Raw genomic sequence first — 21512 nt, 5'->3', positions numbered from 1 at the left:
CTCTTGTCTTTTATGGTTTCTGGAGAACAACCTTTTTGCATCACACTATTGGCTTCTACAAATATCATTCAACTCATCATCTAGCCTGACTAGATGCATCAATTATAGATACCTTTCTATGTCGTGAGCACTTAGTATCAGTTTTATTAAGTTGTCTCATGGCAGTGAGAAATCTGGAACTTGAAAAACATCCAGCTCTCTCATACCCAACACCTTCTCTCTCAATTATGTTAGCTACCTTTGGTCATGTGCTTCAGTGGAAACTCAAGCTATGTTGGGAATAAGGGAAATGCCATTTGGATAAAAAATTTTTATCCAAATGGCAGTCATTATACAATAGACAAATCAACTGCAAGTTCTTTCAAAGAGGTAGGTGTTCTTGCTTGCCTTGGCATAGGCCAATAACAGTAAGAAACAGAAAGCCAGATGTGTAAATGAATCATCATTTCTCATCATCCATGCAAAACATGAACATCCAATAAGAAAAATGCTACCTTCTTTATTCAAAAGGGTTTTGATGGACTGACAGGATCTCCCAGTATGATAAAAAAAAAAAAAAACTACATGGTAGTGGTATCCTTTGAAGAAACTCAACTTTGCAAAACCCAGAAAAGCTACTGTGAGCAAAATCCATAGGGGAACACCTCATAAAACACTCAGTTATTTTAGAAAACTCATTGTAAAATTATAAATTTTCCTTTTCTTGCATCGACTTTTACAGAGGTCAAGCCTAAATAAATAATGTTGTAAATAATCTTAAAAGCCCATGTAAAAGCCCCAAGGAATTAGCATGCTAGATTGTACAAAACAGAAAATGTCTAAAAATGTAAGGTTCAAGGGCAGTGCCTTAGAAATCAGCAATGTATTGATGTCGGTATTTTGTATATAGTGTAAGTGAAATTTAATATGCTCAAAGTTAGCCTGATATCACCTTCAAAGTCAATGGTAAAAGGTCGGTATACTTCTGATATAGTCCTGCCTTTTTGAAAATGGGATTAAGTATGCACATTCGGGGAGAACTAAAAGTCAGCGTTAAAGTATAGGTCATGACAATTTGCGCGAGAATGTTCGGACTAAACCCTTCGTCCAGAGTCCCGAGAAAATTTTATATAAGTCATCAAAGAATGAAGAAAGGGGTTGATACCAGGAAAAGAAAAGGACAAAAAGAGGAGAGAACATCAGTAGGAGTTGATCCACCGTATTCGTCAGTCCGAATGAAGTCGCGAAGGAGCCACTGGAGACAAAAAACTACCAAGGGAGAAGCGGAGCAGGACCAGCATGCATTGCCATTAAGACAATCTGCATAGGCCTTGATCGTCGGACCCTTCACCCAAATCATAAATACCGGGAAATCATGCTCCAGGCCCTGCGAGTCATTCCAGATGAGATGACGGTGCCATCGGAATCTCTGAGTGAAAGCCAAAAACCTGAAATGGATGAGAACTAAGAACGAGTGCATAATAGAGTTAAAGAAGATATGTGAGTTGATTTCATTGTATTTTGCTTATGATTTGTGACACTGTCTGAGAAAGACTGATAGGTCCTTCTTAAAGAGTTGTTTTAACTAGTCTAAGAATAGTTTGTTTAAAGTGATAGTTAGAATTACTAGTTACAAGTAACAGAGCATGATATTCCTTGAATTGTAATGGGCTGATAGTTTTCTTTTGGATGTTGATAAAAATATAATATGTTGCATGACTCCAGGAATTTTCTAAAGGTTAATTTGCTCTAATGTTTTAAGCGTAAAGTGAAGTAAGAAAGAATCTTTCCCTATTATATGATTTGTATAATTACTGTTTAGTATAAATAAATATCTTTGTTTTGTTTACAAAATGTGCCGCCTGATCTTTTAAGTAATGCACTGTTTCGAAATAAACATGATCCTGTGAGTGGGGGAGTTTAATGTTAGCCACGACTGTTTATTGTTAAGAAGAGCTTTAGGATAGTTTCAAAGAGAACTCGACTTGAAGTATCAATATATCTTATACCACAAGGAGAGCACTAGTGACACAGTCGATTAATCAAAAATAACTTTCTAGATTTCTCCTGGTAAAGGAAAAATACTGAAAATAGAGGGAAGTAAATAAAGAATAGAGAAAGTTAAAACAAAGATAAATTAAAGAAGGATTAAAATAATTGATAGAGACCATAGAGAAAGATATCACAAAGGTGCAGCAGCAAAATTGGATTAAATAGATTGAATATAGAATAATAGAGAATAGATAGAAAATAATAAAAGACCATATATTTTACATCATGTCATAGTGGGATCTCCTTGAAGTTCCAGAATGAAAAATATATTAAGAACTAAAAAGCCAAGGAGTGACAGCTATGACATGCATCACAATTTGTAGGGACAATAATCTGCTTCTGTCTAGGAATATCATGCTTATTTTTGATAAAATTAAAACTTCATCAGTGAAGTAAAATACACTAGTCTAACAAAAATATCTGGATGCCTACTCATCTCAACTCTCACTCTAATATGAAAAGCATTAATATGGAGTAGGTCCATCCTTTGCTACTATGATATGCTTCAATCTTCTGGAAAGGCTTTTCACTAGATTTTGATGTACTGCTGCTGCAATAATTATCTCCCATTCTTCCAGAAGAGTATCAGTGAGGTTGATCATGGTGCAGAGTTATTTAGCCTGGCTCACAGTCGACATTCCAAATTATCCCAAGGCTATTTATTTGTTATCTGATGCCTATAGGATCAACAGGTAAAACATGCCGGCTCGGACATTGCCCAGATCAACAAGGCCCGTGATACCAATCGAGCGATTGGGGTTGGATTGAAAAGTGGGGTACTGAAAGGAAACTGACAATAAAAATAACAGCACTGTTATCAGTAGGAACATGGAATGTGCAGACACTCTGGATGTCAGGAAAATTAGAATTACTTTGTGAGGAAATGAAGAGATATCGGTATGATATACTGCGATTGGTGGAGATGCGATGGACATCATCTGGAGAGATCAATCGATGCAAAGTAATATGGTCAGGACATGACACCTAGCATGAGCAGGAGTTGGCTTCCTTCTTGACAGAAGATCTCGAGAGGCACTGTTAGGCTACAAATCAGTCAGTGAACGAATCATAGTAGCAAGATTTCAGGAAAAACATTTAACATATCAATAGTCCAGATATATGCACCTACATCTGACAGCACAGATGAGGATGTTGACTTATTTTACAAAGATCTGACAGAGACAATAGAAACAATACTAAAGCAAGATGTGCTAATTATTGAAGGAGATTGGAATGCCAAAGTTGGAATAGATAATGATGGTTGGGAAAGAGTCATGGGAAAATATGGTTTCGGGAAAAGAAATGAATGAGGTGAAAAATTGTTAGAATTTGCTGTGAACCATGAGATGATGATCTGTAACACGTGATTTCAACAAAAGGAGTGTAGAAAATGGGCATGGCGATCAAATGATGGGAAAACCAAGAACATGATTGATATGATTACGATTAAAAGAAGATGGATAACATCAGTACAGCAGTGTCGAATTTTTCAAGGAGCTGATATAGACTCGGACCATAGTTTAGTGTTTGCAAACATTAAGTTGAAATTAATTAAAAAAGAAATATAAATCCCAACATCAGAAAAGAAGAGATACAGCAAGAATAAGTGAAGCAGAAATAGGAAGAAGGTACAGAATAGTGTTAGATGAGAAACTTAAAAGTGTGGAGAAAGAAAAAACTCTAATCTAAGAGTGAAAAGAGTAATGAAGGCGATAGAAGATGCAGTTGAAGAAACAGTAGCAGAAGATCAAGAAGAAATGGATTAAACAAGAAACACTGAAGTTAGTACAGGAGAAAAGAATGTTGAAGATAAGAAGGGATACATCAGAACAAATAGAGGAGCAATATAGAAGAAAATGTAATGAGGTGAAAAAAGCAGTCAGAATGGATAAGATGAAATGTTTGAAGCCCAATGCAACAATATACAACGGTACTATGAATAGCATAAAACAAGGGAGGTATACAAAACAATATGGTCATTTAAAGAGGAGAGGTAGAAAAAGCAATAGGACAGCTGAAACACAACAACCATCCTGGTAAAGATAACATCACTGGAGAAATTATTAAATATGGTGGTGAAAGTATAGTTACAGAAATGCACCAACTATATAATATGGTATGGAAAGAAGTGAAAATGCCAGAGAAGTGGGTGAAATCAATATTAGTGACATTATGCAAGAAACGAAATAAGCTAGAATGTAAAAATTATGGAACAATTGCCTTGACAAGTCACCTTGGTAAAGTGATGATGATGATATTGACAGAAAGATTGAGAACACAATTGGAAGCATACCTTGCAGATGAGCAAGCAGGATTAGGAAGGATAGAACTACAATTCAACAGATTTTGACAATGTGGTTAATAGCAGAGAAAGCTAGGAGAAAAAACAAAAACATATATACTTGCTTTGTTGATTTTCAGGAAGCATTTGAGAGTATTGACCAGAAAGTGACATTATCAGTTCTGGAATCCTATGGAATTGATAAAAAACTAATAGCTATATTAAAAGATGTTTATCAGAATGCAGTTGCAGCAGTTAGAATAAGTGATGATGATTTGGGGAAATGGTTTAGATCAAGTAGGGGGACCCAATATCACCAAGCATTTTCATCGCACATTTAGAAAGAGCAATGGATAAACTGAAGGAAGATGCAAAAGGAATATCTGTATACACGGAATGATAATTAACAATGAGATTTGCAGATGACGTTGGTATTATTGAAGAAGATGAAAGAGAACTACAAAAAACATTGAAACTGTTAAATGAGGAAGGGGAGAGATTTGGACTTTTTATGAACTTGGAATAAACAAACACAATGGTATTTGATGAGAACAATATGAAACAAAAGATACAAGTTGATGGAATTGATATAGAAAACGTAGAATAATTCACATATTTGGGAAGTAAAATAACATATGATTTGGACTGCAAAAAAGAAATAAAGATCATGATTGCAAAGGGAAGAACAAATCTGAAGGCCATGGATAACATCTGGAAAAGTAAAGTGATCAGCCTGGAAGAACTGGAAAAGTACTGGAAATATGCATCTTTAGCGGTGTACTGTGTGGATCTGAAACATGGATAATAAATAAGGAATCAAGAAAAAGAATTTTGGCATTTGAAAGAACTTGTTACAGGAAGATTCTAAGAATAGGATGGATACAGAAAATCACAAATGAAGAGCTCTATTGGAAGATACAACCAAAAGAGAATCTAATGCAGAAGATTATAAAATGGAAGCTGCAATTATTTGGACACATCTGTAGAATGAGTGAGGACCAGAAGATAAAGACATTTCTGTTTGGTATTTTGGATGGTTTAAACAGAAGAGGTAGACCATACAGAGATCGCATAGACTATATGAAGGACTAGTGTGGAATGGGCGTACATAAACTGCAACACTGTGCACTGGACAAAGAAAAGTGGAAGAAGATGGTGAAGGAGGCATCAGACACCAATGGGCATGTTCCCATGGTTCATGATGATGATGATGATGAACTTTTAGAGTTGAACTGAAGACATTTATACAAATCTTTTACAAATTTATACAAATGGTTGTGAGGCACATAGCCACTAGGCTAACTGCACGGACAAATAATTTTTGTTTTTAATGTAATAGACATTTTAAGTCTATAAAAATTTAATCACTTCATTTATATAAGTAATATAAGAGATTAATAATAATGTAAACTTATCATGTAGTGCTGTCATATTAACCTGAACTCTCCTTGGGGTTACATATCAGTAAATTGATGATGATGTTTTATATACAGTAATATAACCTCAAATTTCAGGCACACCTAGAGGAAATTTGCAGCACAGTATTTGAGAATCGCTGCATTAAATGTGTGACTTTCACTGAGTTGCTTTAAAAAGCCCATGTTCAGAAGTCATTCATTATAGTTTACTTTAGAGCAGTACCATCTCTGTTTTTCAGAAGTTGTAAGTTCTGTGGTATCATTATGCAATTATCCTGCATAATAAACTGTCTTCAGTCTTTACTGTCTTCCTGGCATCAATTGTAAATAACTGAATCCATCTAAATGCATTTTAATGTTTATTAGAATCTCCTCAGTGAGAGCTTAAAACTAATGAGGTATTATCAATAAACTATACTGCCATTCATGTTTCAGCATACAAGAAACATAATGCATAAATACACGATTAATGTAAAGTATACTGACCACAACAAGAAGTGATAAAATAGTTGAATAACTAATTGGAATTTCAATGGAACATGTGAATTGCTTGTGCAGAGCAAAGATTATGAATGATATGTTAGCTGAAATGTGTGAGGAAAAAGGAGTGCAGTTTGCTAATGTGTGGAATGAGTTTGAAGGACAAATTGGACTGAATAAGAGTGATGGGCTACATTTGAATGGTTTGGGTGCGAGTCATTTGGAGAAACTGCTACTCGAAGGGAGAGTAATGAGTGCGGAGAATGAATCTGATCAAGTAAGAAGCGATGTGAAATAGTGGTAGAGTAAGGAAGGAGAGATTGAAGTGGTGCATGTGAATGAAGATTTGAATGGCATTAATTTTAGACAATGAGGGAAAAACAAGTGTGCATGATAAACAGGGAAACTGGGAGATTCGGGTGGACAGGGGACACAGTGTGAGAAAGGCTGATTATCCAAAATGATGCGAATGCATATATAGACAAAAAGGGACCTTCCCTTTTTGTGAGCTAGAGAAAACAGTTGGATTTGAAGAAGGTTCTGGGATGAATGAGGAGAAAAAGAAATCGATCAAAGAAAGTATGGAGGAGTCAAATCTAATAAGTGGTATCACTGTGCAACTTGTTATAGATCCAGGAATGAGCTGTTATGTTATGCTTCTATACAAGTGCTAGACGTATCAGAAATGAGGGAAATCAAATGTTTAGATTGATTGAGTTTGTTCACCCAAAACTTCTTGGAATAAGTCAGACATGGTTGGATGAGGATGACATCCTGACAGGAATAGAGACGGAGGGGTATGATGCTTTTTGTGACTATAGAAAGGGTAAAAAGGAAGGGAGTGGAGTGCGGTTTAAGATAGAAAAAGAGTTATATCCATACAAAGTAGAGATGCAAGGGGGGAAATAGTGGTAGTGATTTTGAGGAAGTATGGTGTGAGATAAAGGTGAACAGAATGAAATGCATAGTAGGATGTTGCTATAGACTTGGTAATATAGATGGTAGTGACTATGAAATATATAATCAAATTAACCAAGCAATGAAGAAAAGGGTGATCGTTATGGATGATTTTAATTATGAAAATATCGACTGGGATGATGAGACAGCAACTGGAACTAATGAAAATGTGTTTTTCGAGTTTTTGAGGGACAACTACCTCAGGCAGTATGGAACGGAGGGCACATGAGGATTGAGGATCTTAGATTTGATCATCTCATCAGAGGATGTTGTTATTAATGAGGTGTCAAATCACCCTCCAGTTGATGAGAATGACCATGAAGTGATTACCTGGGTGCTTGCTGGCCATGTGATGAGGAGTTTGATGCAAATGAGATCAGTGCTGCTTGGGTGATTCAAGAACTATCTAGTAGAAGCAATGCCTAAAGGTGTATTCCAAGAGTCAGAAGGTTAAATAAGGTAGGTGTGAAATGGATGAATGAAGAGATTAAGCATGAGCAGAAGAAAAAGGCATTATGGAGGCAACATCAGATGAGTGGTAATAATCAGTTCCATGAAGATTCAAAAGAACAGGCAAGGAAGGTGACTCGGTTGGTAAGTGTAGCAAAAGTGCAGTATGAGCAGCAGTTAGCTAATGAAGCCAAAAAAAAATCCTAGCGAGTTCTTTCAATGAGTTTGATGATTATGGAAGGATAACATTGATTGGAGAAAATGGTATAAGAACATCTGCTGCAGAGGATATACTTGGGATATTTAATGAGCAGTTCATAAAGGTCTTTCATTGTTGTGAGTGTGACATCATGGAGAGTTTGAGAGCAGTAAATGAGGAGGAAGAGAGACAAAGTGAGCAAGAAGTATATAGGGAATTGAGAAACTTGATGTTAATAATGCTGTGGAACTTGATAATATATCACCGCATATTTTGATGGAATATGTCAGGCAGTTGACATCTACCTTGACATATATGTTTACTATGAGTCTTATATTGGGTCAAGTTCCAAAGGAGTGGAAGGAAGGCAAGATTATCTCCCTTCATAAGAGTGGCGACAGAACTCAAGCATCAAATTATAAGCATGTCTGTGCGTTAAAGTGGTTGAAGTGTTGGAGAGGCTGGTGAGAACGAGGATCGCCAGAATTGGGTTGACATATGGTAATTAATGGACAGCATTGATTTGCTAAAGGGAGGTCACGTTTTAGTAGTCTGCTTACTTATTATAATAGGTTTTTGGCTTCATTGGACAAAGGATACACAGTAGTATACTTGGATTTTGCAAAGGCTTTTGATAGATTACCACATGATAAGTTGATAGTCAAAGTAGAGCTGATGGGATTGGATATTAGGCTAGGGCATTGTGTTGGAGATTCTGATAGGTATCACCAAGTTGTCTATGGGAGATCAATATTCCAGAAGAGGAAAGTCACTAGTGGTGTCTCCTCAGGGATTTGTTTTAGGGCCATTCTGTTTAACCAGTATATTAATGATATTGGTGAAGATTTGATGGGAATGTTCTGTTGATTGCAGATGATGCAAAGTTAGAACTAATTGTCAGGAGTAGGACAGATGTTATAGCTTAACAAGACTTGAATAAGCTGAGTAAATGGGCATGGGAGTGAGGATGCCAGTTCAGTGTTGTGAAATATAAGGTTTTAAAATTAGGTCAACAAAGATGGTATGTAGAATTTACTCTTGGTAGCGATATAGTTTTGGAGGTAGAGGAAATAAGAGATCTTGGGGTGATGGTGGATAAGGATCTAAAATTAGAGGACACATTGCCAAAATTGTGAGGGCAATACAACAAATTCTGAGAATGATGCAGAGGACACTAACTTCAAGAAGTAAGCAGATTCTGATTTTCCATTGTATAAGACAGTGATTAGCCCACATATTGACTACTGTGTACAGATTTAGTCACATGGTTTTCAAAAGGGTGAAGAGATAATGGAAAGGATCCAGAGGAAATTGACCAAGGTAGTGTGATCTGTGGAATGTCGAATATGAAGAAAGGTTGAGAAGGTGCAATTTACATTCTAGTGGATAGGAGAAAGAGGTGTGATATGATAGAGATGTAAAAGTTCATAAGGATTTGCTAGAGGATTAACAGTGAGGAGGATTTTCATAAAATGGTGGGAGGTCAAGAGGACTATACTGTGGCTGTAAAATCAATGTTACCAATAATAATAATAATAATAAAAGGTATATTGTACAATTTCTGTTGCCACTGGCTACATGCTTCCTGTGCAAAATTAGATGAATCAGTGCACAAACTATTCATAGACCTCGAGCAACCCTTTTTCTGTTTGCAGTACCTCCCTTCCATAAAACAGCTTCTGAACTTAGGTAAATGAGTCAAAAACCTTGAACAACACCTTAGTACTATGATCAAAACTTTTCTCCAAAATCCAAATGCTGGAAGCTAAGCTCAAGCTACTCAATGATCGGCTCTGCAATGCAAGTGCACCCTTGCCCACTGATGAACTCCATGAGTTAATCACATCAATGGTCCATGACTTAATCGAGGCCGATAGAAAAGAGATTTACCACCATTGTTTTAACTTTTCAATGGAAAATGATAAATCACTAAAAGAAGACATCAGCAAATTATCAGGAGAATGCAACTTTGATTCCAGAAATATCAACATGTGCCATCGTCTCATGAAAGTGACCTGTTGTAAAGTTCAATGCAATTGAAGTTCTTAAATTTTCAGGAATCGACTTTTACAGAGGTCATAAATTGTGTAAATATAGTAAAACTACACGTATTCATACTAATTGTAAACCCACGGGGGTATCTGGTGCAAAGAGTAATGCAGAATTTTTCTAAAAATTATTAATTAATATAAATATTCAAGTTGTGCACTTTATGTATTCTCATCAAATTTGGGGGTATCTGACCCTAAAACAGGGAACTCCTGAAAACAGTATATAGGAGGCTTGAAGGGCAAGGGCTCTCTCTCTCTCTCTCTCGTCGTCATCTAGCTGCAGTCCACAGGTCAGTTTGGACTCGTCGGTACGTAACCCGTGGCAAAACGGGCGATCCCAGAGAAGAAGTGAAAGTTTCCGCGATGTATAGAAAATAAAGGAACTTGCCTAGTGCATCGAACGCAGGACGCCGTGATTCGACCTAGTTCCTTCGGTGAATTGTGCTGCTGCTCCCGCACGTGAATTACGGAAGGATGCCTGTCGAGCACCATACGAGGAATTCCAGTACGCTCAACAGATTGGAGAAGTTGGCAGAAACAGCAAAGGATCTTATGTGCTAATAGGACTATATGTATTGTCAAGGACCTGTGAGTAGAAATATTTGTGTTAATTATTAAGTTTGAAAGGATGATTGTCAGTCCACTGGACATAATGTTACTAGGCTAATTGAAACTGTTGCGGATAGCAAAGATTGAGATTGTAATGATAGCATAGCATAAGTAAGGATAGTGACCACCAGAATTGTATAATATGAGAATCTCCTCTCACTTAATGCGAAGTTCAATATTGTTAGATAGAAGTTGATATTCATGTTAAGATTATGAAAAGTGTATACTAGTGTAGATTTACACTATGTTAAAATAAAATGTGTTTTGTTTGCTTAATAGAGACTATTGCCTGATCTTTGTACAATGCACTGCCTCACAAAAACTTCGAACATGTTTGTTTAGAACTTGGGGAATTGCCACGACTGTTAATTAATCTCACGATAAAATTTTAGCTATATCCTACAGATGCTATAACATATCTCTGATGCTCTACGTATAGAATTCAGATGTTGCAGTCATTAATCAAATAAATTTTCCTGTTTTCTGCTAGCTTAGGAGATAGTTATCTGTACCCATGAATAAGCCTAGTTCATAGGCTTATTTACCAGCTGTGTCACAGTTTATAGGAATTGTAAGATTAAAGTGATACTAAGAAAAAAAATTAAGGAATTAAGAGGGTCACACACTACAAGATAAGAACAAAGATAAGATATTAAAACGGCACAACGGCACGTTTTTAACACTGTGACACACTGACAAGCACATCCAAATTAATAATAATGATTAATATCAAGTTCAAGGACACATGCCCCAATTGCGCGTACGTGCTCGACTTGACGTAACATTCGCCCACAGAGAACAAGGACGCCATCTTCAAAGACAAATTGAATAAAAATGCCAAAATGGAGACAACAGTTGGATCATCAACTACATACAGGTTAAATTAGTACAAAAATCAAGTAACACAACTAGTAGCCAATATAGAGACCATTATTCATGCACTGCATAGGAAATGTGCAAGACCCTTGCAGTCAAATACTTGCCTCACAGAACTTTGTACATCTACTTCACTAACATCCGTGGCCTCAACTCCAACCTTAATAGTGTCCACTACCATCTTTAGTCTATGAAACCCACCTACTCTTTTTGGCAGAAACTCAAATTTCACCTGCACCCAGCACTATCTATCTCAGCCTTCCAAACTACACACTGTTTAATTGTTTTCGACCCAAGGGTGGTGTCTGTGCATATATTCACTCTGACATACCTTGCGAGAGCACCTAACCTAGAATCTCCCAACATTGACCTTCTTTGGTTGAAAATATCCCTTCCCCACTACACACTGTTTAACTACACAAACTCCAAACTACACACTGTTTAACTGTTTTCGACCCAAGGGTGGTGTCTGTGCATATATTCACTTTGACATACCTTGCGAGAGCACCTAACATAGAATCTCCCAACATTGACCTTCTTTGGTTGAAAATATCCCTTCCCCACTTAGTCTAATTTTTGCTATCTCTATGGCACCAAACACTCGGATCTCTTTAATTTTCTCTCCTTAAAAACTGATTTTCTCCAGTCCAACTTTCCTAATGGTGAAAACATCTTTCTAGGAGTTAAAGATTCCAAGAAATTAAATACTTGGTTTAATCCTTTATCCAAGTATAAGCAAACAAAGTTTGCACCTGAAGTATTTTCTGGATTGGGGCAACTCGTGGTAAAAGTGGTATGACTTCATTACTTGCCTTAGTATTCCATACTAAGGGGATACTAATGCAAGTGATGTGAAGTCATACCACCTTTATCACGAGTTGCCCCAGTCCTGAAAATAACTTGAGGTGCAAACTTTATTTGCTTACACTTGGATAAAGGATTAAACCAAGTATATAATTTCTTGGTATCTTTAATTTATAGTATAACCAAGTGGAAAAACCTTCAACATTTTCAACGGAGATTTTAATGTCCACAACACCAACTGGCTTTCTTCCTCTAATTGTACAGATCTTGCAGGCAGAGATGCTTAAATATTTGCCATCACTGACACAAATTATTCACATGCTAACCAGAATACCAGATAACCCGAACTACTCCCCAAACACCCTAGATATTTTCCTCACCAATGATCCTTCCAAATACATAGTGAATGTAGTGAATCCCTGGGTAATTCTGACCACAATCTAGTTCTCATCTCCTCTCCCATGCAACAATGCTTACACAGCCACTCTCATACAAGAGTAGTTCGACATTATAATGTTGTTAAGTGGAACAGCCTCCATGACTTCTATTCCTCATTCCCATGGTTTGACTATTGTTTCCGGTCTTCCAACTCAAACATATGCACATATCGCCAAAGTAATCCTCACTGGCATGGAAACATACATTCCCCACACTACTCTGAATTGCCTCCCCTAACTAAACCCTGGTTCTCCAAAAGATGTGCCACAGCTGTGCAAATGAAAAGTCAAGCATATTACAATTGACTTACATCAAGAACTCCATCCTTCTTTAGTGCTTATACTCAAGCCTGAAATAGATGCAAGAAAACTATCAATGCTTCCAGAACAGAGTTTGAAAGTGGAAAAAGCAGGAAACAAGCAGCCTGCCCAAACGGCAGCAGAAGCAATTTGTCGTAACTTTTGCCTTGTACTACTCCCACCCCCTGGCTTATCTAGATAGCTCTATTGCATCATCATCACCTACAGAAAAAGCTAATCTCCTGGTTTCACACTTTGCCTCCAATGCACGTATAACTGACAATGTCAAATGCCCTCCATTCATTCCAACTGCCCAACATACAGTACCCCCTATAACCTTTTGCCAGAAAGAGATCAGAAAACCTATTGTCTAAATTAGACACAAAAAAATCTCCTGGCCCTGTTGACATTCCTCCAGTTGTCCTGAAGGTTGTACACCAGAACTGGCTATCCTATCTTATGCCACCTGTACATACTCTCTTACTTCGCTGATATCTATTCCACAGCCTGGAAACTGGCCTATATTCAACCCATTCCCAAGCAGGGTGACAAATCACTTCCATCTGACTACTGCTCTGTCTCACTCACCTCAATCCTATCTAAAGTAATGGAGAAAACCATCAATTCCCAACTCCTACACTACCTTGAAGGCACCCAGCTAATAAATGACCACCAGTATGGATTCCGTCACTGTCAGTCAACAAGAGATCTACTCACATATATCACCCATCTCTGGACAAATATCATGGAAAAGTTTGGCGAATCACAAGTTGTTGCACTTGATATCTCTAAAGCTTTTGACCGGGTCTGGCACAAAGGCTTACTAATCAAACTCCCATCATTTGGTCTGTCTCAGGGCATCTGCAGTCGGGTTGCCGGCTTTCTGTCTGGACACATACTGTGTCTGATAGTAGACGGTTCCTTATCCTCTCACCATTCAACTGACATTCAACAAGGTTCTGTTCTTTCGCCAATCCTCTTTCTTCTATATATCAATCAATAACCTCCTTCAGTGTTGACCTGCAACCTAATACACAGTTTTGCAGATGACAGCACCTTGCACTCCTCCCTTTCATTTGATTATCCTTACTCTACACAGCTCATCCCAACCTACAGAACATCAACTACCACTGCCCTCAGTTCTGATCTCCAAGCCATCCTCCAGTGGAGTTCAGATAACCTCGTGAATTTCAAAGCTAGTAAAATCCAGTTCTGTCTTATTTCTCACATTAAAAAACCAGTATTATTTTGATAACACTCCATTTCCAGACAAGATGAGATCCCTTTTCTTGGAATTACCTTGATATCAAATCTCTCCTGGCATAAACACATCACAACCATTGCATCCTCAGCTTCTAAAAAAAAAAAAAAAACCTAGGATTTCTCTTTCGCTCAAGGCATTACTTCATCTCTAAACAGCTGTTAACCTTATACAAATAACAAATCCACCCAGCTATTGAATTCTGCTCTCACTTTTGGATTGGGGGGCTTCTAAGAGCTCCCTCAAAATGCTTGATTCATTACAGAGGAGAGCAGTTAGATTGATTAATGACCCATCTCTTACCAACTCACTCCTCCCACTTTCACACAGATGTTTGATTTCTGCAATTTTGTATTCTATAAATCTTTCCATAGCAAATGTTCATCTGAAATAGCATCAATAATTCCCCTGCAGTACTAATCCCATTGAAACATGTGCATCTGCTGCCCAACATCCATTCACAGTACACCTTGAAACCCACAGAATAAATTCCTTTTCCTCCTTCTCCTCCATCCCTACTAGTGCCATATTGTGGAATAGTTTTCCACCTGATGTGTTTCTCAAGGAATACAATATGCAGGCTTAATTATAGAAATCAAGTGGATATTAAATCCAGCATTATTTTAGTGGTCAAATTTTGTATGAAACCTTTATAGTTTCTGTATTCGGCTTTGAAATAATGCTGGATTTAATATCCACTTAATTTATATAATTTTTCATCGCCGAAATGAAGCCTTTTGGCTCTTTATTTTAATAAATACTTTATGCACCGACTGAGAGTTTGAGTATGAAAAATACACCTCTCCGACACTTTGAGTTCCTTAGCACTGAGCGAGATTTTTTTCTTAAGGTTTCTGCCCGGTCTCTAAGGAGAACTAATTATTCGAAGCAGCTGGGTCAATGAAATCTTATCAAAATGGACCAATAGGAGGCGAATATATGGACACTTGGGCAAAGCGATCATGTCTCCTATAAGGTTCGGCTAGGGCAACTCATAAATGCCGGCAAGTGTATTCCTGTAAGCTCTCTGGTCAAATTTCATACAAAACTTATAGTTTTTGTATTTGGCTTTGAAATAATCCTGGATTTAATATCCACTTGATTTATATAATTTTGCATTGCTAAAATGAAGCCTTTTGGTTCTTTATTTTAGCAACATGCAGGCTTTTAACTCAAATGTAAACAAGTTTCTCCTTTCCTAACCCACAACTTATATATGGTACGAATCTACTATAGGTTGATCAACCAATCATTTTAGAAATTATGGACTTTACAACCGTGTTATAAATAACTCTTTTAATATCCTGACATTTCGATCTTCATATCAAGATCATCTTCTGGAGCATACACAAATATACAGGACAAGCTAAGTTACATTACATATAGTAAGCTAAAGATGGAATGAATTGGTCACAAGTTATTCTACTGGCATGACCTCTAGTGAGAAAAATAAAAATAAAAATAATTAATTATTTATAAACTACATCAAGCTAAATTCTACTTATGATAACATGAATAAACATTCTTTCTTACAGATAGTTTTCTTTCAGTAACAATGATGTCACTGAAAGAAAACTATCTGTAAGAAAGAATGTTTATTCATGTTATCATAAGTAGAATTCAGCTTGATGTAGTTTATAAATGATGATTTTTTTTTTTTCACTGGAGGTCATACCACTAGAATAACTTGTGATCAATTCATTGTATCTTTAGCTTACTATATGTAACGTAACTTAGCTTGTCCTGTATATTTGTGTATGCTCCAGAAGATGATCTTGATATGAAGATCGAAACGTTAGGATATTAAAAGAGTTATTTATAACACGGTTGTAAAGTCCATAATTTCTAAAATGCTGATCAACCAACTTCTCGTGTATGGGCTCAACATGTGTGTGTGTGTGTGTGTGTGTGTGTGTCTAATATAAATTTGATGGTTTGACTTAGATTGGATCCAGAGTTTGACCAAATAGTGTATGCATAGTTGAATATAGATTTTTTGAGAGAAAGAATAGTCGAGTTCACCTACGAACTTCTTCCTCTACATAAACGACATTCTGTTATTGTTGAAAGTTGATGAAGATGTTGAAAGTTTATTTTTCACTTGGTTAGACTTTATAAATTTAGTTTAATCCTTTATCCAAGTGTGAGCAAACAAAGTTTGCGCCTGAAAGTATCTTCAGGACTGGGGTAAGGTAGTACAACACCGGACAACTCGATGCAAAGGTGGACCAAACTAACATCACTCCTATCTCAGTATCTCCCATAATGCAAAACACATCTCCTTGCAGATATTTATAATGTTATGCATTAAGGGAAGGGCCACTACCCAGACTAGTTTCGACCTTTATTGAGGTTTCTTCAGTGGGAGCTAGGCCCAGATGTGGAGATACCAGGCAGAAGCAATAGTGAGGTCATCTTTACTTATAGGAGTTGCCAAAGGGGTCCACCTTTGCAATGAGTTGCCCAGTGTTGTACTACCTTACCCCAGTCCTGAAGATACTTTCAGGTGCAAACTTTGTTTGCTCACACTTGGATAAAGGATTAAACTATATTTATTATAGTCTAACCAAGTGAAAAATAAACTTTCAACATCTTTCTCTAAATCCAGAGTAATTTAATAAAAAGGTGGCACACCCTTTGGCAACTCCTATAGGTAAAGATGACCTCGCTATTGCTTCTGCCTGGTGTCTGCACATCTGGGCCTGGCTCCCACTGAAGAGACCTCAATAAAGGTCGAAACTAGTCTGGGTAGTGGCCCTTCCCTTAATGCATAACATTATACATATCCGCAAGGAGATGTGTTTTGCATTATGGGAGATACTGAGATAGGAGTGATGTTAGCTTGGTCCACCTTTGCAACTAGTTTCCCAGTGTTGTACTACCCTACCCTAGTCCTGAAGATACTTTCAGGTGCAAACTTTGTTTGCTTACACTTGGATAAAGGATTAAACTAAATTTATTATAGACATTCTATTACTGATCTCAGATTTCATCCATAGCTTTTTTTTCCATTGAATTGCTTAATTGTTTTAAGCTCCTAATATTTCTATAACCTGTGCTGATCAACTAATCTCCTCTTCAGCTTCAGTGCTAACAAAAACAGAGAAACAGAGTCTTATCTTGCTTACAAGAAAGATCTTGCTTCTTCAGATCTATTAAAAATATCAGATTTTTCTTCTAACATATATCAACTGCTCTAGACAAAAAACACATATCCATTTCGATCCTCAAAAATTATGTTTTATTTTGCTCAGTAACTCTAGAAATTCTATGTCTACCCAGCCTTAGTGTCTTACTGTTCTCCAGTAGTGCATCAAAAACCATTCAGAAAATTCTTTTTCTGTTCAGAAGAGTACAGTCTGGTTAGGTGATGTTCTATCATGTTACACACTCGTTCAATCCACTTCATAAATATTTTGTTTCTGCTTTTTGCTTTTTTGTATAAGTACTTGCATATTTTCCACATATACTGAATTAGCATCCATCACTTCCTTTTGCTTTCTTCTAGGTATATAAAAATCTGAGCAGCGACTTTTCAGCATCCATTCACAATCAAGCTTGAAATCTACTGACCTGACTCCTGTTTCTTGTCCTCTTTAAGTCTCTCTCATACTCTAGAACAGCCTAGGTTGAAGCTGTAAAAAATTGCCAGCCTAGTTGACTTACTGGATAACAACTACATTTTCCAACCAACAGACTGTGGATTTGATTGCCCCTGCATCATGAATGATTGGAGATGTTTTATGCATCAGTTAGTTGCATTGAATAGATGTTTTTTGATCTCTTATGCATTAGTTACTTGCATGAAATAACTTTCATTTGAATTTTAAATTTCATACTTAAAATAATTGGCATCTTATGTGAAATTAAATGTTAACTTTTCTCCTTTTTATTAGCCGTCAGTTGGAAGAATATGCAGCATCATCACATTCTCCACAGCCACTCTGGGAAGTTCCATTTCAGCACCGAGTTCCTTCTAGTGGACATGATCTTATTAAGCCAATTGTAATTCAATTTAGCATCATACTGGATAGTCTAACCATAGGGGCTGCCCTTCTTCCTTCACTTCGAGCTCAATATCAGGTCAGTAATTAAAATATCATTATTTTGTCATTATTTTAATTGAGATATTCTGATACTTGATGAATTATATACAAGTTGTTTAGTAGAAACCTGTCTTTAGAAAATTGTAAATTACAGAATTGTATCTGATCTAGTTACTACAGGTATCTAGATGAATATTCCATTTATTTGCCTGTCAAGTCAACACAATACTGAACGAATTAGCATATCGTATAAACACGTCATTCATTCTTCTCCACTTCAGGATTCAGTTGGAAATGATCAATGAAAGAGAGGAGGATTATCAAGAGTTACTAAGAATATTCTTGGACCTTTCATCTCATTTGAAGAAATTTGTATAGTTCAATTTATATGGAATGGTTGGCATTTGTAGAGCATTTTATCTGGTCTGGCACAGAGTCCTACTTAACAAACTGTCAGCTTTTTAACTGAAGATGAGTTACCTGGTCTCATGTGGAGGTGGCAGGGTTTTTCCTCCCTGAAACTTGGATTTTTTATCCCACAAAACAGGCAAAACTGTCCATAAGAATACATGTAATTTGCAGACATAATACACTGGCCTCATAGCCTTAGTTGTTTTGGCTGTAAATCCAAACCAACCAACCAAACAAATCTTGTATTCTGTCTTCTGTCCTTTGGAATTGGATTGCTACTCACCTCTCTAACCATTCACTACATATCACATTGAATGGCCATTCACTTCATCATTGGATGGCCTCTTTTCTTCACATTTTCCCGTCAGTGATAGAGATCCTCAGTGCTTTGTACATTTGCCTATTCATAAATGACCTTTCTCACTAGCCTCAAATCTTGTGCATACCTTTGATCATACATGCTGTTCTTCTTTTTCATTTGACAACTCTTGTGGTTCAAATATCTTAAGTTACTAGATCCTCCATAACTGCTGCATTAAATTCTGATCTCAGTGTTCTGCAAAACCAGACACTCAGATTGAAGGAAATGGATATGATTCAGTATGTTCTGATTGATTGCTCTTTTCAAAATCACTAGTTTATTCCTAGCATAAGTCCATCCTATCCATGGCTTCTGCATACAAAAAAGTGGGTATTATTTTCTTCTTAAGTCACTAATTTTTTACTTATGAAATTTCTAACACTACATGAATTCCAAATTACCCCATCCTTGAATACTGTTCTCACTTATGAGGTGATTCACTATATATCTCCCTTTAATGCTACGTGATAATCTCTTTCTCACAAACACTCTCTTTCTGCTTTATGCCTGTGCAATAAATATTTTCATGAACACTGACTACTACAATTCTTCGACTTTCACATTTGTTCTCTTGTCCAGTTTTCAACCTTCTTCCCAACACCGTGTGGGATAACTGTTCATTGAAGGTACTTCCCAATGATGATACTGACCCTTTTCTCTTTTGATCTGTTATCTTTTCTTCTAATTTCACTCTACTCTTCCTCCTGAGATTTTTTTTTTTTTTAAATCTATCTTCCATACCACCAGCTCCCCTGAGGTCCAAGACACTAATGCAGTTTGTCATGCTGTATAACCTGTGGATATCTGGAAAGGGAGATCCCAGTAGTCTTGAATTGTTTTTGCTCCTGCTTCAACGAGAGGGGCAGTTTTCTTGATAGTGTAGCTAGGATTAATTGGTTAGTGGGCTCACATGTAAGGATCAGCAGTGTTGTAGTAAGTCTTTCCCCACACCTTTAGACATGTTCCGGGGCTTGCTTTCTGGCATGCTGCTTGAGAGTGCAGTTGTTACTTGTAGTGAACATCCATATTTGTGGCTCATTGATAAATGGGGAGCTCTGGAACCAAATTATTCCTCATATAATATTGAGAACAAGTCTTTTATCCTCTAATTCATCAGAGGCTTGGCAAGCCCAAACACAGTATACAATAACATCAGCTGACAGTAAGAATAAGAAATAGAAAACATTGGATACATCTAGTGTATCTGATACTTTCCGAGTATGCCATCTTTCCTCATTACATATTGGATCATTATATATTGTGAAAATGATCCATTCAGGCACCATAAACAATTATGGCAACTCATTCCTGTTTCATCAGTTGTGGGAACTACCAGTTATAAATTCCAGTGGGAGCTCCTCAATATTTCTTACAAGTATATTTGCTTTAAAATAAAAGATTGAGGAGTGACGTCAATAAAAGGATTTCTCATATATGGGGTAGGTATCCTGGTACTGACCAGGAATATCATCCTCACATTTAACATAGCAAAAGCAGTATATCTCAACTGCCTTGTCATGAGCTATATCATTAACCATTTCCACTGCTTCAAATGCCTGAAATATAGTGTTGTGTTCAGGCAGCTTGTCTGACCTTGACTATATTTTTGCAGCACAGATGACAGAATCTGTCATGATTCTGACATCTGTGACCTGGTATGCTAGTAAAGAGCATGAAATTAAAGATTGCAAAAGTAAAACACCCAATTGCACTAACTGCAAATGTGATCATCCAGCATTCTTTTGATCATGCCAAAGGTGAAATGATAAGAAAGAGATTCAAAAGCTCAAGACACAGTAGAACATACCATATCAGGAGGCAAAGAGGAAGCATGCCATAACAGTACCAAAATATATTAGTAACAGTTTAAAACAAAAGCAGTAAGGGGACATTACTACTCATGACCAGGGTTCAACAAATCATGCATTAATTTTTGTTACTAGAATGTTGTTTTATGTTATGCACATTCTTCTGTTTTCTTTACAAAAAAAGATTTTGATTAGAACATTTTGTCAAGTCTGCAGCTACTCACCATCTGACAAAATCTACTCACCTTTTGGCAAGTGAGAGAGTAAAGTTGTCGAGTTGTGCTTGCAACTGTTCCCCCGCCCCCCCCCCTTCTCACAATTACTTGATATCGTTTACTTGCTGTCTCCAAAAAGCAAATCAGAGAAAAAAATGAATATTGTCTGACTTCTGAAAACACAAATTCCACTTCATCAAAACCCACTAATTAGAAAAACAGTGGCATATATACCTCAAAGAGGAAAGACATGCCTCCATATCTGCTGATGATGAGATGGATATTTTTCTTACCAAAAGAAAAAATAATGATAATCATGAAAATATCCATTGTTCTGGACAGAGTAGAATTTCACAATTTCTTGGATATTTCTCCTGAGGAGGAAGCAATGAAAGTGGTTATCCGTACTTCCCTAAAAAGAAAATTTCAACTGATAAAAGCAAAATCTTACAAAAGCTGAAGAAAGACAGATCAACCAGACATGAATATTAGAATTTCCTTAAAATGGAATTGCCAC

At 36.8% G+C, this 21512-nt stretch overlaps 1 protein-coding gene across 1 annotated transcript in view; it reads left to right on the top strand.

Moving 5' to 3' along the window:
* Positions 1-21512, top strand: part of tweek (transmembrane protein KIAA1109 homolog tweek) — a 1221702-nt gene that overhangs the window by 490456 nt on the left and 709734 nt on the right. The window contains 1 exon segment of the mRNA XM_090406645.1: positions 18051-18237. Within this exon segment, the coding sequence (XP_090262771.1) occupies positions 18051-18237 (187 nt within the window).

This window comes from Typopeltis vanoorti, chromosome 16 (assembly GCF_054136105.1).
Source record: "Typopeltis vanoorti isolate ZY-2024b chromosome 16, IOZ_Tvanoo_1.0, whole genome shotgun sequence".
Lineage (NCBI taxonomy): Eukaryota > Metazoa > Arthropoda > Arachnida > Uropygi > Thelyphonidae > Typopeltis > Typopeltis vanoorti.
This window is presented reverse-complemented; position numbering and strand designations above follow the sequence as displayed.